This window comes from Pecten maximus, chromosome 2 (genome assembly GCF_902652985.1).
Source record: "Pecten maximus chromosome 2, xPecMax1.1, whole genome shotgun sequence".
Classification (NCBI taxonomy): Eukaryota; Metazoa; Mollusca; class Bivalvia; order Pectinida; family Pectinidae; genus Pecten; species Pecten maximus.
This window is the reverse complement of record NC_047016.1, coordinates 8,263,258-8,280,836: the sequence shown is the minus strand read 5'-3', so window position 1 is coordinate 8,280,836 and position 17,579 is coordinate 8,263,258. Positions and strand designations below refer to the sequence as shown.

Genomic DNA, 17,579 nt, shown 5'->3' with positions numbered 1-17,579 from the left:
TTCTTGCAAATGTTGTCAGAATAATAATATTTTCTAGTCCTGGTTGACTGAAGTGCTAGAAATAGTGTTCTAACTTGTAGTTATGGTTTACTGTTTTGGATAATTGGACTCTTTTAGCCGTGTTTAGCTATAGCTGTTTTTTCTATCTGAAATTGAAAACCCTAAAATCTGGAAAGTCTTCAAATTAAGTAAGTTATTCATACGTCTTTTAGAGTAGTGATACTGACAACAAGAACAATCTTTGAGTTGAGGGGACATTTAGAAATCATCATAATGACGGCTGATCATCAAGACAAACCCCCTGCAAGGGGTCCCCTGGCTAAAAATACCATACACAATATTGTAAGGATATTTACTGAATTTCAAAATATTTTCTGCAAAGTGTACAGGAACTTAGGTGGCAGTGTACAGCCAGAAATTTGCTAATTGTGCAAAAGTTCTCTTTAATTGGTAGTATTCTTCAATGAAGTATACCAGGATAATCAGGATTCTTTAAAGATGAGATTCGAGCAGCTTTGATATCACTGATTTATTTACACAACAATGATCAGATAAAAAAACTTGACAAGGAATGAGTGATAATAGTACTTAACTAATACCACAATATTTCATGAAATAAATTAATTGCATCATTCATATATGCAACAAGTACCATTAGTTAAATAGAAAACACTTCTGCACCAAACAAATCAAATACATTGTATATATGTATGTATGGTCACAAATCCCAAAATAAGAATTCTTTGCACCAAATGATTATTGTTGTAATTAATAACATGTTCAACAGAAAATCAGGACTTTAGGGAGATCATTTGAAGAACCTGAAAGTTTATTTTGTTCAAGATTTTGGTTTGATATTCAATACTTTTGAATACAGATAAACTGTGACAGATTGATACAGATGCAGAATGTGTTGGGCATTTAACTAACTCACAAGTCTGAACAATGTAGCAAAGTCGGACATCAATATATTCTCCCAAAATTATACTGTTTCTCAGGACTTTGAGCTGTACAATCATTTATGAATTCATATAAAGTGACAAAATACTCTTGCTATAATGAATAATTGGGGAAGAACCCCAAATATTTCGGTACCAATTTTCATACAGCATGCTGTTATTTTTATTTCCATTATTTATTGCTCGTATTAAATGCATTTTTTGTATTTGTGTACATTTCGTGTGTACTGTGGAGTTTTGTACCTTTTAAGAAATTGGTACCAACATTGATCAAGAAAAGGAATCACATGTACCATTAGTTGATCATTAGCAAATGGTAAAAAAGATCAATTAATAATTATAATCAACTGGCAAAGAACTTTAAATACAATACAGGACACTCATACATACATACATTATCACTATTCTGCCAAATCTATATCAATACACAGCTAAATCATTCAAGTTTCCTTTGCCTTAAAAATTTATCTAAATAAAATATAATATCAATTATTGGCTATATATAAATTTGCTGAATGTACACATATTCTACTACCATAGCTTATATTATTACATACCGCTTGGGGATAAGATTCAAACAAATGTAGGATATTTTAATTTTAGATGTCTTGGACCACTGAAAATGACTTCAATTTGAAAATACAATGTAATGATAACAGACATAAATACACTTTCTATTTCCAGAAAATGAGTATGTATGTGAATAAGTGTTGGTGAGTGGTCTTTTTTGTTTAAAATTAAATACAGCGAGACAAAAATGAACCTGATTTGTCAATATACTAAAAGTACTACCAGTACATGCAAAAGTCCCAAGAAAGATAACTCTTATCAACATATACTATAGCCTTTTCCCACTAAGAGTATTCTTTTCAGCATACACACAGCATATAAAAATTAAGCAAAAATAAGACCAAGTGTATATTTCATGACAAGGCAAAGCACATGCATTGTTCATGCAAATATGAATCAAATTTATCAATTTGAAGCACTAGTACCGAGTTTAATTTTTTCTCTCTAAAATTTCAAACACATAAAATGTTTTCCCTGTGCATGCATTATTTTCGATATATATAGTAATATACTTTGAATAGACTGCTTTTTTTGTATAGTTCATGTTGACTATGCTGTCAGAAAGACGAATACCATAAGCGTTTGTTTAGCTTCAGCATCATTAAGAGACACTCGAACGTATCACTCCCTGATGATTTTTCTTCTTCAGACTATTCATCTAACATAATAATAGATACTTGCAATACATTGTATTTGTGAAGATTAAAACTGTTAGGCAAGAAACTCCAAAATGTTTTCAACACGACATTAAAACTTATCTAAGATGTGTTATTTATGATAACCTGTGAGCTAGACACAAATAAACTAAAGCTATTTGATGAAACAATTATATCTGCATTGGATAAAATTTTGAAGAATAAAATACGAACTTTTTACCTCGGTAAAAGGTCACAGAATTCATCTATATATTGTACAATAATAAATGATGACTATTTTGAACATTGCAACAAACATCTTGTTTCAGATCAACTACAATCACCAAAAACATTCAAAAGTTCTGTGCCCCATCACTAAGATCTGCTTGAGCCAAGCACTTGTGTACGATTCATCATTCAATAAGTTACAAGGAAAAATGACGGTAAATGCGATCTTGGACATATTTCAGTTCAATTTATGTACCATATTGACAACTATCAAATGATACCACAATCATATGGTGTTAAACATTCTGAAGTCATTCACTTATTCTTTGTCTTTAATAATACACTGTACTAGCTAGAATTGCATGTACATATCAATTGCCTGTCGGTAGTAAATTTGAGACAGTTCAGATCAAATTCAATATCAAAACTTTTCACACTCCATTTGGGCAATTCTGGAATCGATTGTCCGCAAAAAATATCTTTAATCTAATACTCTGTGGCAGAGTTAATGCTGATTCAATTAGCTAATTTTGTAACAAAATGATGTAATTAATATAGACCAAAATTTTCCCCATCATTTTCATGGGATGCCGATTGATCTTTTCAATACACAAAGTCCCCTTTTTTTGCCATTTTTGTACGCAAAAGCTTCCTTATTAATGGTATGTACCAAGCAAAAAAAATTTGTCAAGTAAGAGTACATGATTTGACAGAAGAGATACAGATATAAACCTAGTTAAAAAATTATTGGATTTCTGGAAAATTCTTTTGACCCCAATCCAGCTGATTTCACCATTTGAAGATAGTGGAGTGCAATTTTTAATTAATAGTTTTTATTTCTGCTTTCTCATTTGACTTCTGCATCATACTTTTCAAACAACTAATATTGATTTAATGAGGGGAAAAAGGTCAATGTGGCAATTTCAAAGTACACCAAAAGACAATATAACATGTCAGGGTAAACACATTCCTTTGTGAAAAGCTAGAAAATGCTTTTCTAACTATGATCGCTCATTTTAGCCTCTATTTTATTTGACTTGAACTGGTTCAAATATACTTAGAGAAATCCAGTATGTTTGTAATCATTCTTGAGTTTTCGGAAAACAAGAGAAATCCAGTATGTTTGTAATCATTCTTGAGTTTTCGGAAAACACAATACGGGACAAGATCTTCCAACTATTTCCAGTAAGAGTAAAATGTAGTGGCAGATTCATCTACACACTTGGTCCATGCACATTAATTTGCATCCACGAACATATTGACATGGAGCAACATAGCATTTGCTGAGTTATGTGTTGTGAACTTCATCTTTCTTTTTTAAATAACTTATGAAAGCACAAACAACTTTCCATGGTATATGTGAAAGCTTTGCTGTTTTGTTGTATTTTTATTAAATAATGCATCAGACTAGCACATTTCTAATGTCCAAACGCACCAGTCCATATGCTAGACAACTGCACACAACAGTATTATCAGACTGTTCTGGGCAACAGTTCCAAATACAACTAAAGTCAGGGATTTAAACAAATCTTACAAATGTCAGTACCACTAATTGTGTCATACCCATTTCATAGTGTAGAGATAGAATTCTCTAGGAAATGTCATTTTCATTTGCATCCTACCTAATCTGTTGTGTAGAGACAAGAACCCAAACAAATGTCAGTTTCATTCATATCCTACTGAATCACTATGAAGTCTTGACTCGCTTGCGAGGAGGTCCAAGGGGTGGACTTTGTTGACTTGCCAGAGCACGGAAAGCATCAGCTATAAGGTGAGGGTGGCTCTCTATAAGTGTCTTCCAGCCTGCTGTCTCCATCACATCTGTTGCATGACTGTTGAAATAACATTTATCACTTATTATCAATGAAAACTAAAATTAGAATGGTACAAGTCATCCAAGTAATTTTTTTTAACAAATTCCTGGGTATCCCCCCCCCCCCCCCCCCCCCCCCACCAAGTTATTTTTACATGAAGTTTTGGCTGTTATAGAATACAAAGTAGAAACTGTTCAAGCAACATACATGTACTAACTACTAACTTGTACCCCTTGCTTCCACCTAAAGTCAATATCCAGAACTGAGGTATAACTGGTTTGAACAGTTAACAGAAGTTATGTCTAATTAAGGTTCTGCTTTGTCAGTGAGGAAAGTTTTGAGCAAACTCACCAACATGTGAGAAAACAAGACATGGGGTCATTGTGTAAAACTTAAAAATCTGTCTTCCCAGCATTCCTACTAGTAATACTTGGGAGTCACTGGACTACAAAATCTTGAAAACATTCTGTAAATGTTGGGTGTGTTGAGATTTTCACTATGCGAGTGACCTTTAAACTAAGTTGGTTAAAGTTGGATTCAGTCTTTTTGATCTACAAATCTTGATGCAAAATTTTGAAATGCACTGTTGATGATGAAACAATAATCACCAGAAAAGAAACATGATAATTGCGCTTTAGCAACTTATTTACACAAAAATTATGCATAATTCTTTGATTGTGGCAAGCAACCAGCTATATACCTACCTGTTAATGAAGTCGATTGCATGCGTCTTTAGTTGGTCTGCACTATGTAGATCTGCCAGAACTAACACTTCACATACATTGTCAATAATTAGATTTGAACACAAAGCTTCTTCACACATAACCTTTAACCGGTCCAGAGCGTACTGCAGATGAAAATGAATACACAAAATTAAAGGAAAGGGTTAAATAAATTTACATGCAAAGCTTGTACTTAATGAAATTTCAGCAGTGAATATTACCGTAGTCGACATTGCTAGGATTTAGTTGACAGAACCTTAATTACATGTATGGACAAAGATTTCATTTCTAAATATTGATTGAAATTTTTGAAACTGAAATCTAGATCTGGAATTGTCAGTAGTTTACCCTGATACTTGAACATCATGTAATACATGTGTATTTCTTACTTTGTCAGCAGCTGCAAGAAGATCATCTGCCATTTTGTCTAGATTTGGTGCCTTGCCTGTGTACACAAACCGTAGCATCTCCCTCATCACCTCATGATCCACATCTGTTATTTCTACTCTGTTCTGTAGAGAGAAAATTTAAATGCTTTTTGATTAACTGGGTACCAAACTAGATTTTAATCTCATAGCAGCATTTCAATGGATTTTAAGACAGCTATTGCTCTTACAAGATGACGTATTGTCAGGTACAAACATCAGTGGAACTTACTTGTTTCCTTTCCTCCATTTCATGTTCAAACATTGCATGGAAAACAAGAGATCGTGCTGTAATGAGAAGAAACATTATTTGAACTATTTTGACATATAATGCAAAATCACAAATTACGATAGATTATTAGATTTCTTTAGGTTTATTAGGACAAAGAATGTATTCATGACACATAATATTGTTTAAAAGTGTGAACATAAAAGGCACATGCATATAAATGCCATATTCACATTAGTTTTAAATATTGAAACATTTTAAATTTCCTCAACATAGTGATTGAACAAATTACTGCCATGGTAATATATGACTTACCAGTTAAAATATATAGATGTGATATGTATAATGATGTGCAATAAATCAGGTTTTTTTTTAAAAAGAACAAGCATACTAAGCATTGCTAAAGCAACATGTCCCCTACTGCCCGGTTCTTTACAAGTGTCTGAAGTTTGAATAATGAAGAATGAAACCACTAGAGAGCTGACAAACTTTGGTATTACGTGTGAATACAAGATGGATGGAGGGGAAAATTATAGTCTCCCCTTTCTTCACTGTTAAGTGATTAATGAATAAATAACCTGAAATTATCTATTATAGTCCTGCAAGACATGTATCTTTATGACTACAATGATTTCCATAGCCTGCAGTAAAAAGCCATAGCTTTGCCTTTTGATAAGTTTCGTGTCAAGGACTGCAAACAGAGTGGCAGATCTCCCATCTGACCATGTAAATGTCTATCCTACAATAAATCTGGGATAAGTTTTAGAATATAGTTCCCCGTCCTAATAGTGTAACCAATTACATACCAGCTAATAATGCTTTGTGTGCTTGAAATTCTCGTCCTCCTACACACAATGTTACATCACTAAACGATGACCTTTCAAACAGATTGCCAAGGTCATCACTGAGTCGACACTCTGGCACTTTGACAGGAGTACAATTGGACTGGCCAGACACATTAACTGTGTCTCCTACCACTGACACCTGAAATGGAAACAGTTTGTTGGTCACTTGGTACTTAATACTTATATATTTCTATACGATCTGGACATATTTTGAAGACATTTTAGAAATCTCGAAGTTTTCAGACAAAATATGAAATAATTTGCCATATTAGTCGACAATTGGATGAACAGAATGAAAATTTGAATTTTAGTTCTTTATGCTTCAATTTTTTATTGTAATAAGAAGGAAGACAGAAATTAAAGCTTATTCTACCAAATCTACCAGAGACTATGAGACATATGAAGCACTTCCATTTATAACAAGAAGAAAATATGTATAGTTGGCAATACACAGCATATACATGTATACAGTAACATGGGGACCTGCAATGATGTACTTACTTCACAGAATATTGTCAGCTTATCATCAGGCAGTAAACCATTTGCTTCATCCATTAAAAAATCTCGCCTAATGAATTTTTTAAACCCCCAGTCTTTTCCTTGAACAAACCGGTATGCACGTTGACTCTCTGCAAGTGAAATATTTTGTCATTTTTAAAATTATGACAATCTGTAAGCTATACAGTAAGCTCAACTTCTAATTATGTATGTACAAACATGATCACTTTAGAATACTTAAACTATGTTAAATAATCCTTTGAAGAATTTGTGACGTCATCCTGTTACTGTCTTATAATATCATGTTGCTCAACAAATATCAAACAAATGTAATGGTGTTATACTGCATGGCAATCTGAGTATAATTAAACTTGTAATTTTTGAGAATGCTAAATTATGTTTGATATCAAAATCATCTAGAAGAGAAAGCTATACGAACCCATTGCTTTAGTTTCCTCACGTTTGGCATTCAGTATGGAGAACTTAAATTTTGCCCGTACTTCACTTTTATTACATGATACTAATAATAAATAAAGAGATAGATAGTCCTTGCTTTCCTCATCCAGGCCTTTAGGATTCACTCGCAGACACCTGTAATACAAGGAAACAACGAATTGGAGAAAAACTGCTTTTGAAAAAGGTCATCAACTTTGTAAAAGTTAATTAAAAGTTCCTGAAAAATTAGGACTTGTCTTTCTCAATGTCTTATGAAAAAATATCATGTCAGTGCAACCTATTAAAATGCGTTTAGTCTGCTTTGGTTAAAAAGAATGGTATTCTATACCTGATGTGATCAAATTTGCTTCAAGAAAGTCTTTGGAGAAAAATGTTATAATTAAGGTTGACTTACATACCAGATTTCACACAAAGTTACTTTGGAAATCTTCCAACCAAGTAACAATTAGTTAACATTATAATCAAACAAGAAATGACAGACTTTATTAGCAGATCTTGCTTTTGATATAAATTTATACTAATTTTATGTAACCTTGGTTGAGCTCTAGATATCCAAAATATTCGGGAAGAGAAAACATTTTAAACATATCATTTTGCAAAGCTCAGCAGATGACAGGGATTGTAATACAATTATATGGCTAATTATTCAATTATTGATTTTTGTAACTGCTTTGCATTCTTCTGTATAATCATTTGGCTTATCCTTATGACCTTCACAGGACGAGAAATACTGTTTGGAGTCAGGACGATTCAGATCAGCAATTGATGCATACAACTGTTAAATTACACATGCAAAAAAAAATATGTAAGTTTTACTGTAACTGTACAGAGTTTGTACTATTCTCTCCAGATTAAATGGGTCTATCTGTATACATGTAATTTGAATGGGCTAGAAAATAAGTGGAATCCCTTTTACTTTCTTTGCTCTAAAAGTAAGTCATTTTACAAAAGACTCTGGCCTGTAAGCCTATTCTTAATGATAAGGTTTTAGGGAATGTATTTTTAGATTAATTGTTTAAGAGCCCTTAAACAGACTTTGATAGGAATCTTCAACTTTGAAATCCAAGGGTTGTGATCACAAATAATTATTTTGTCTGTAAGTGAATGCAACCCTTGGAATTTCGAGAATGAGGAACCTTTAATCTTCATTATCTCCCCTTTTCACTTACCATTTTAGCTTATCATTGGCCCCAGCTGAGAATGTTGAACTTTTTAGTACCTCTCCCATTTCTTCCCGACAGAAACTAAAATTGTTAATCGTCCAGATATAGGAGAACTTCACCACCTTTACCTGTAACATTGCAATAAAAATGTTAATACATGCATGATCAGATCAAAGTGATGTGTTGATTATCTTTATGGGTGTTAGTGTAAAATCAGAATTTATCAACTTCATAAAACTTATATCATCACTGCAAGAAATCTTATTCCATAACTAATATCACTATTTACCATTGACAAAATCAAAATCATGATTTTTAATTGCACATTATTGAAATATATATATATTTTTTTTTTGGCAGCAAAACATGCAGTAAAATATGTGATTGCTTTGATATATTTTTTTTGTAAAGAGTAAACACAAAGAAATTCAACAAATTTTGAAAAATTCTAAACATGTTACATACTTGTGTGTAGCACCAGTTTTCTGCCACAGGACAGGACATTTCTGGTGGTGGTGGAGTCGGGACACGCGTCACCGCCATTCTCCCAGAATGGTCGGGCGCGGAGGTGGCCTCACGATCCAGTTTGAACGTGTGTTGGAACCACCACTAAAACCTGGCTACAGATACAACTGCAGATAGACACCCAACAAATGTGGCAGCTACATCCACGGGGCTGGGCTGACACCATAGATGATACCCCTGTAACATAAAACAGGCATATAAACATAAATCTTAGATATTCAAATGATGTTCATCGATGTCCATTCATGACTGGTTAATTAAAAACAAAAGGCCCAGTGGGACTGTATTCCTCATCAGATACTGCAGTGAATATTGGGAAACACTACTTTTGCACAGAAGAAATACTTTTAAAGAGTTTGTTTATTTCTCCTATTGGGCCCTACCCCTAAGGCTCCTGGGGTACCAGACCTATACTGCTTAAACAAAATTAGTTCACTTTATTCATCCAAGGATGCTTCAGTCCTACAAAACTTCTGAAGGAAAAGGATTTTAAACAATTTGCTATATATCTCCCTTATTAGGGAACAACCAACCAATTGAAAAAATATATTTTTGAAACAGCCCCTGTGTATAGAACGTTGAGCCAAGGATAAAATGTCTGGCAGCCACTGATTGGCCAGTATGTTATGAAGTGAGAAAATAGATATGTAGCCTGATAGGTAACTATCAATAAGAAATGTTGATATAAATTTCTTAAGTCCGATTGTTTTTTTTCCCAAAAGTTCACGTAATAATAGTAAACAGGTAAACATTTAAGATTTTTGAGAATTTTTACTGCGAAATTCACCTATTTTCAAAATGGCTACCCTGGAGAAAATTTGAGCTGAAGGACCCAACTTTTTTTTTTTATTAGGTGTTATATCAGACCCTTAACTTTTGTTATAAACCATAATCGTCATATTCAATTCAAGAATTTGAATGAAATAATCCAAAACGTTAACACTAAGGTCAATGGGAAAACAATTGGTTGGTTGGTCTCTACATATAGCTACCGCATATGACATTTTGTGCCATCTAGCGTCCCTGGAAACCAGATGATGGGACCGACTAGCACATTTTCGGACGGGATTCTCATCTTGGAGGCATTGTAGCAGAATTTAGAGAGAAATTGAGATTCAGGGGGGATTGATGATGAAAATATGACACATGTAGTGTTACAAGGAGGACCATAGACCGGACAGATACGGACATACATTCTATATTTCAATGGTAGCGGTATATATCGTGGCTCGGGGTACGGTGGTATGCTGGTTGTACTGCTGGCACTACCCCGGTTCAAGGTGTGGGTGTGTGTCTGGTTGTTCTGTTGTCACTACCCCGATTCGGTATTCGGTGATGTGTTTGGTTGTTCTGTTGTCACTACCCCAGTTCAGTGTTTGGTGATATATCTGGTTATTTTTTGTTGTCACTTGCCCGGTTCCGTGTTCTGTGTCTGTGTTTCGACTCTTTTATCTAAATAATGGCTCTACTCCCTAATTTTTTTTCTCGTTCGGCCTTTTTTTCTTCATTTTTTACAAAAAGACCAGAAATTAGGGGGTGGGGGAGATAACATTGAGTTATCTCCACCTGATCTTTATTCTATATCTTATTTGTTTATATTTCTGAGTAGCACGATTTCTATACTTGGCTATTAACCAAAAGCCATCCCTTTAAATTCAAAGCTTATCAAGATATTAAAATTTACATTTCAAAATTAACTCAATTTTAATGTGGTTTTCTCTTAAGAATTTCATATCCGGTACCAATAGAAGAATCAACCTACCAGCCTAAGACTTGCAGTCAGGCACTGCATATTTTGATAGCATAGCCTATGGTTCTATCCTGTTCCAGAAAAGTTATATTTGAAAAATGTGAAAGATGCTATAGGGAACAACCAACCAATTGAAAAAATATATTTTTGAAACAGCCCCTGTGTATAGAACGTTGAGCCAAGGATAAAATGTCTGGCAGCCACTGATTGGCCAGTATGTTATGAAGTGAGAAAATAGATATGTAGCCTGATAGGTAACTATCAATAAGAAATGTTGATATAAATTTCTTAAGTCCGATTGTTTTTTTTCCCAAAAGTTCACGTAATAATAGTAAACAGGTAAACATTTAAGATTTTTGAGAATTTTTACTGCGAAATTCACCTATTTTCAAAATGGCTACCCTGGAGAAAATTTGAGCTGAAGGACCCAACTTTTTTTTTTTATTAGGTGTTATATCAGACCCTTAACTTTTGTTATAAACCATAATCGTCATATTCAATTCAAGAATTTGAATGAAATAATCCAAAACGTTAACACTAAGGTCAATGGGAAAACAATTGGTTGGTTGGTCTCTACATATAGCTACCGCATATGACATTTTGTGCCATCTAGCGTCCCTGGAAACCAGATGATGGGACCGACTAGCACATTTTCGGACGGGATTCTCATCTTGGAGGCATTGTAGCAGAATTTAGAGAGAAATTGAGATTCAGGGGGGATTGATGATGAAAATATGACACATGTAGTGTTACAAGGAGGACCATAGACCGGACAGATACGGACATACATTCTATATTTCAATGGTAGCGGTATATATCGTGGCTCGGGGTACGGTGGTATGCTGGTTGTACTGCTGGCACTACCCCGGTTCAAGGTGTGGGTGTGTGTCTGGTTGTTCTGTTGTCACTACCCCGATTCGGTATTCGGTGATGTGTTTGGTTGTTCTGTTGTCACTACCCCAGTTCAGTGTTTGGTGATATATCTGGTTATTTTTTGTTGTCACTTGCCCGGTTCCGTGTTCTGTGTCTGTGTTTCGACTCTTTTATCTAAATAATGGCTCTACTCCCTAATTTTTTTTCTCGTTCGGCCTTTTTTTCTTCATTTTTTACAAAAAGACCAGAAATTAGGGGGTGGGGGAGATAACATTGAGTTATCTCCACCTGATCTTTATTCTATATCTTATTTGTTTATATTTCTGAGTAGCACGATTTCTATACTTGGCTATTAACCAAAAGCCATCCCTTTAAATTCAAAGCTTATCAAGATATTAAAATTTACATTTCAAAATTAACTCAATTTTAATGTGGTTTTCTCTTAAGAATTTCATATCCGGTACCAATAGAAGAATCAACCTACCAGCCTAAGACTTGCAGTCAGGCACTGCATATTTTGATAGCATAGCCTATGGTTCTATCCTGTTCCAGAAAAGTTATATTTGAAAAATGTGAAAGATGCTATAGGGAACAACCAACCAATTGAAAAAATATATTTTTGAAACAGCCCCTGTGTATAGAACGTTGAGCCAAGGATAAAATGTCTGGCAGCCACTGATTGGCCAGTATGTTATGAAGTGAGAAAATAGATATGTAGCCTGATAGGTAACTATCAATAAGAAATGTTGATATAAATTTCTTAAGTCCGATTGTTTTTTTTCCCAAAAGTTCACGTAATAATAGTAAACAGGTAAACATTTAAGATTTTTGAGAATTTTTACTGCGAAATTCACCTATTTTCAAAATGGCTACCCTGGAGAAAATTTGAGCTGAAGGACCCAACTTTTTTTTTTTATTAGGTGTTATATCAGACCCTTAACTTTTGTTATAAACCATAATCGTCATATTCAATTCAAGAATTTGAATGAAATAATCCAAAACGTTAACACTAAGGTCAATGGGAAAACAATTGGTTGGTTGGTCTCTATTAGGCCTCAATTAAGGCCCCTGGGGTGCCAGATCAACAATTTACACAAAATGGGTTCCCCTACACACAGAAGGATGCTTCAGACCAAATATGAACCACATCCTTTCATTTATACAGAAGAAGGATTTAAAAAAAGTTGCTATACATGATTTTCCCTTCTTGGAAACCACATCTAAGGCTCCTGTGTGGACAGACCAATCTTTTATACAAAATTTGTTCCACTTCAACATAGGATGCATCAGACTAAATATGTACAAAAACTTCCTTTACAGAACAAAAAACTTCCTATATTTCCCCTGTTGGACATTACCCCTCAGGCCCCTGTGAGGGGCCAGTCCCACTGTTTTTATACAAAATTGGTTCCCTTTTACCAAAAGATGCCTCAGACTAAATATGGACAAAATCCTTTCATTCTTACAAAAAGGAGAAAGATTTTATGTTAAATTTGCTATCTTTCACCTATTAGACCTAGCCCTTCAGGCCCTGTAGGGCCAAACTAACCATTTAGACAAAACTAGTTCCCTTCACTCAAGGATAGTTCAGATAAAATTTGGTCAAAGTCCACTCAATCGTTCAGGACTAGTACATATTTTAAGGAAAAGCTGACAATAGAAGATGGATGCTGGGCTATATGCCATAAGCTCACCAGCTCTTCAGACTAGGTGATCATAAACAAAAATGCAGTAAGTCTATGAAGATTATTTCTAATTATAAAGCCTATCAATTTTCACACAGATCATCAATTGAAAGCTTGATAATATCAGATTTTCAGACAGGAAAGTTAATTATTACAAATAAATAATCAATGTCATATATATATTATCATCTTATATAGGATTTTATTGGAAATTGAAATCACGTTATTTTAGTTGGTTAATTCCGCTAAAAAATACATAATATACTAATGCATTGCATTGCCACACAGTGACAAACCTAAATGTAATGTTTCAACTTAAGTACATTTGTAAGCAATGCAGAACATACCAACCTGATAATTAATTACACAATGTTTTTATTACAGATACAATAAAATTGAAGAATGTGGCCATAACTTAGGGCTGAAGTAATATGTACAGTTAACCTGGCCTCCTGCCTTGCTATCAGCTAATAAATTCCAAGGACTACCTCTTACAAAATCCTAAATATAATTTTAGTCTTATATATTGTGAAATTTACAGTAGACTTACCATAATTTTAAATAATTTTTATAAGCAAGAGCAAACACAGATTGAATCATATGATCACAGCTTTTTACGGATTCGCTTGAAAATGCTTTAATTATGACAGCACTTTGCACTATTATCTTATGATTTTTGTATCTGAAAGCAATCACAACATAAACTTACACCTATTGATTTTCCATACAGTGAAAATTTTGTCAGTTTTTTACATGCACGCAAAGTAGAAGAAATACTACAGTATATATATGTATATGCATTTATGCCATCTTATTACCTCATGTCCAGATGGACCTTATATATATACATGTGTATATAGATCTAGAGGTTAATTAAATTTAAATGACTGCCTCCGCTAGGGATCGAACCCAGGACCTCTGGCTTACTAGTCTTACGCTCAACCGATCGAGCTAAAGAGAAGATTTCTCTAGCCGAGTGGTATATTGTGGCTAGTATTTATCAGTTGCATACTCCCCCTCCAGGAAAGAACTCGTCCTCAAGTTTTCCAGGGGTAACAGCGATGCTTTCGCAAGCAGTGATGAGTATCATTCCAGAGTCCCTACATGGGCGCCAATGTAACAGAGCGCATGATTAATTAAATTTGTATCACTGCCTCCGCTATGGATCAAACCCGGGACCTCTGGCTTACTAGTCTTGCGCTCAACCGATCGAGCTAAGGAGAAGATCTTTCTCTAGCCGAGCAGTATATATTGCTGCTAGTATTTATCAGAGTTACATATCCAACAGTCGACACATTTATACAATGGCTTGAGAGTGGAATAATTAAACACAGGGTATTGTGGTAGAAATATATTTCTCGCTAAAGCTTGTGTCTTTTGTAACATTAAAAAAATTACTTACTCGAGTGAAATAAATTCCATATCCAACAACCACTTGTTGTGTAACCTCTATATATCCAACTTCAAAGCCCCCTTTAGGCTAAAGGGCAAACAGTTCCTAGTTTTGATACACCCTCCAGTTATACACATTCAAATTAAATATCTTGAAAATTGCATGCCATATGGCATGAAAGATATGCAAAAAAAAAACTGTCTTAATATCTGATACAGCTGCAGCGACCTAGTTCTGGCACTGAACTTACAAGCCTTTGTAACCCAATTGCAAATATCAAAGACTTTGATACTTGAGGTACATCTTTTCAAGTAGAATGTATGCATGTACACTGCAGTCTTGATAATGTCATGCCGAAGACGTCTTGCAGAAAAGATTGTTTCTCATAAAATATTTTATTGAGAATCAGTATATACAACTAGGACAATAAAAATACATAAATGCAAATTTACAATTGCAGAGTTGTGATCATAAAGTACGATTGCCAAATATTACATTACTTTTACACACTGTGAAATTAAACTGTTATGGATTAACTATTAGAACAAAACATCATTGCTCTATCAAGAAGTATGTGGCAATATTCATGCTTACACTCATGTAACAATAAAAGTCAGACAAGGACAGGTGTGAATGTGTCTTAGATACAAATGTGTACACATACATTGTACTTATAATTTATTAGATATCGCTGATGACCATACAACGTAGCATTATTGAAGTAGTGTATACAGACTGCAATGCTGAGTCCTCTAGATCTGGCTAAGTCTCAATTTCAAAAGAAAATTAATTGGGAAATTTTATGAAAGGTCTTTTTGGTAACCTAAGTTTTCTTGCAAATGATCCAGATCATGTTTTTATTACATTAAGATGAATTTAAAATGAAATTAAAATTTTTGTTTCCCATGAAAGCACTTTATATTTTTCCTGGATTAACTCATTTATGACTTTTTCATTGAAACCAAATTTGTATAGATAAACCTGCAATATATCTAAGTAATAAAATGAAAATACCTCTTCTCTCATTTAATTAGTTCTACCTGCTATATATGTTTATGTACATGCCTCTTGGCGCACCAGGTTGGGAAAACACACTATATTTGGGAGTAAACAGACAAGCATGTGACAAAATAATTCCCATAATGCTTTCCTATAATGAATGCATTTTCCCTACTCAACTAATTGTACAAATGAAATTTAGACAAATGCATTGTTTTAAACAATCATGTGCTTTTTGGCACTTCGTCAGTTGGTGAAAAGGTACATGTATATATATATATATATATATTATATAATACAGCAACTATAAATAACTTAGTTTAAGAGTTATCATTTGGCCAAGAATTACTGGAAAAAATTCAACTTCTTTCACCTGTCATGACTTGAGGTCAAGTTCACAGTTACCTAAAGACAGTGAGCACTACACACTGTAGGTATACGTATCTTTATCAGTTTTGAAATCATAGCCCAGTCAAGAAATTATTTTAAAAATTTTGCACTAATTTAACTTTTGAAGTTTTGACCTCAAGGTCACAATGATCCAATGACAGTACATGCACTTCCTCAGTAGGTGATTAAAGTATGTACAGCAACTCTAAAGATCATTTTAAAAAAGAGCTATATCTCTAACAGTTAAAAAGTTATCACCTGGACAAGATTATTGGAAAAAAATAGCACTTATTTGACCCTTGACCTTGAGGACAATATGTTTCCTTTCATCCAAAGGGGAGACAATAAAACATAATTTCCAACAAGTAGGTCCATTTTATAACAGAAAAAACATGTGTTTTATGTTTTATCCCTGAACAAGATACTCAACTCTGTTGTTTTCCAGTCGACTCAGCTGTAAATGAGTATGACAGGGTTTTCCCTGACCCAAGTTTACTGGGTCTTGGATGCAGAATAACATAAAGAATACCCAAACTAAATGTCTGTGCATCCTTGGGATGCATTGTAATTCCAAAAACTGCCATACAATGTAGAAATAACAGTTGATTTCAATTAACACTAGTTTTTCATTGTGTTTGTATTCTATTACTTAGGGCAACATTGTTATCCCTGACAACCAACTTGGATGCTGGAACTGTTTTACCATAGTTTTGTCAATTTGACTCCAAATTTTCACATCTGAGAGTCCTTGGGTACCTGCATAACAAAATAACAGGGAAAACCCTGGTATGAGGTAGCTAGAGCTTTGCATAAATATTGTGTGTAAGCCATTATCACCAAAATGGCAGCACTGGCGGCATGCAGGAAGTTAATTGAGAAAGACATTGGCTGATTGTTAAAGGCCCAATGACAATGAATAATAATTTGTGAACCACTTTGAGACTGCTTATAGTGCTATGTTGTTGTCATACACCGTATATATAAAACTCCAAATTATTATATTACTATCATAAGTGGGTGAGTTTCGTAGGTCTAACACTCTGTTTCTATAACAACAATTCATGACAGTAATCAAGAAAAGCATGCCCAGGTGTCAACCATTTCCTAATATGACTGCCCCCTTCCTACATCTCCCAGAGAATAGACATGGCACCCTATGTTTTCTAAATAAATGGATATGAATAACGAAAAATATACTGACATGCTTGATCAAAATATTTGGCCTTCAATAGAGCAATGGAGGGTATTATCGTATGACTACTTCATTACCAGTGAGTACTGTTCAAAAAAATAACTGTTGTAGGTTAAGTTTAGGCCAGTGTTGTGTTTACCTGAGTCTGACTCGTTGAGCGTTTGTCACTTATACAAGGGAACATACTTTATTTGTATTTCCGGCCGAAGAGAGGCAGTTATCGTCACC

The 17,579-nt window shown here is 34.1% G+C and overlaps 1 protein-coding gene across 2 annotated transcripts in view; it reads right to left on the bottom strand.

The window, feature by feature from the left end:
- Positions 1-514: 514 nt before the first annotated feature.
- The window catches only part of LOC117316234 (speckle-type POZ protein-like), an 18,901-nt gene continuing 1,836 nt past the window's right edge, over positions 515-17,579 (bottom strand). The window contains exons 1-10 of one of the 2 annotated variants that reach the window (XM_033870782.1): positions 17,361-17,379; positions 9,010-9,246; positions 8,551-8,672; positions 7,365-7,516; positions 6,929-7,056; positions 6,389-6,566; positions 5,586-5,641; positions 5,318-5,440; positions 4,911-5,053; positions 3,936-4,224 (exon numbers count right to left, since the gene is read on the bottom strand). In XM_033870782.1, the coding sequence (XP_033726673.1) occupies positions 4,080-4,224; positions 4,911-5,053; positions 5,318-5,440; positions 5,586-5,641; positions 6,389-6,566; positions 6,929-7,056; positions 7,365-7,516; positions 8,551-8,672; positions 9,010-9,087 (1,125 nt within the window). In that variant the 5' untranslated portion in view covers positions 9,088-9,246; positions 17,361-17,379 and the 3' untranslated portion in view covers positions 3,936-4,079. Of the gene's footprint in view, positions 4,225-4,910; positions 5,054-5,317; positions 5,441-5,585; positions 5,642-6,388; positions 6,567-6,928; positions 7,057-7,364; positions 7,517-8,550; positions 8,673-9,009; positions 9,247-17,360; positions 17,380-17,579 lie in introns of those variants that run through there. The other variant, XM_033870774.1, reaches the window with a different exon arrangement.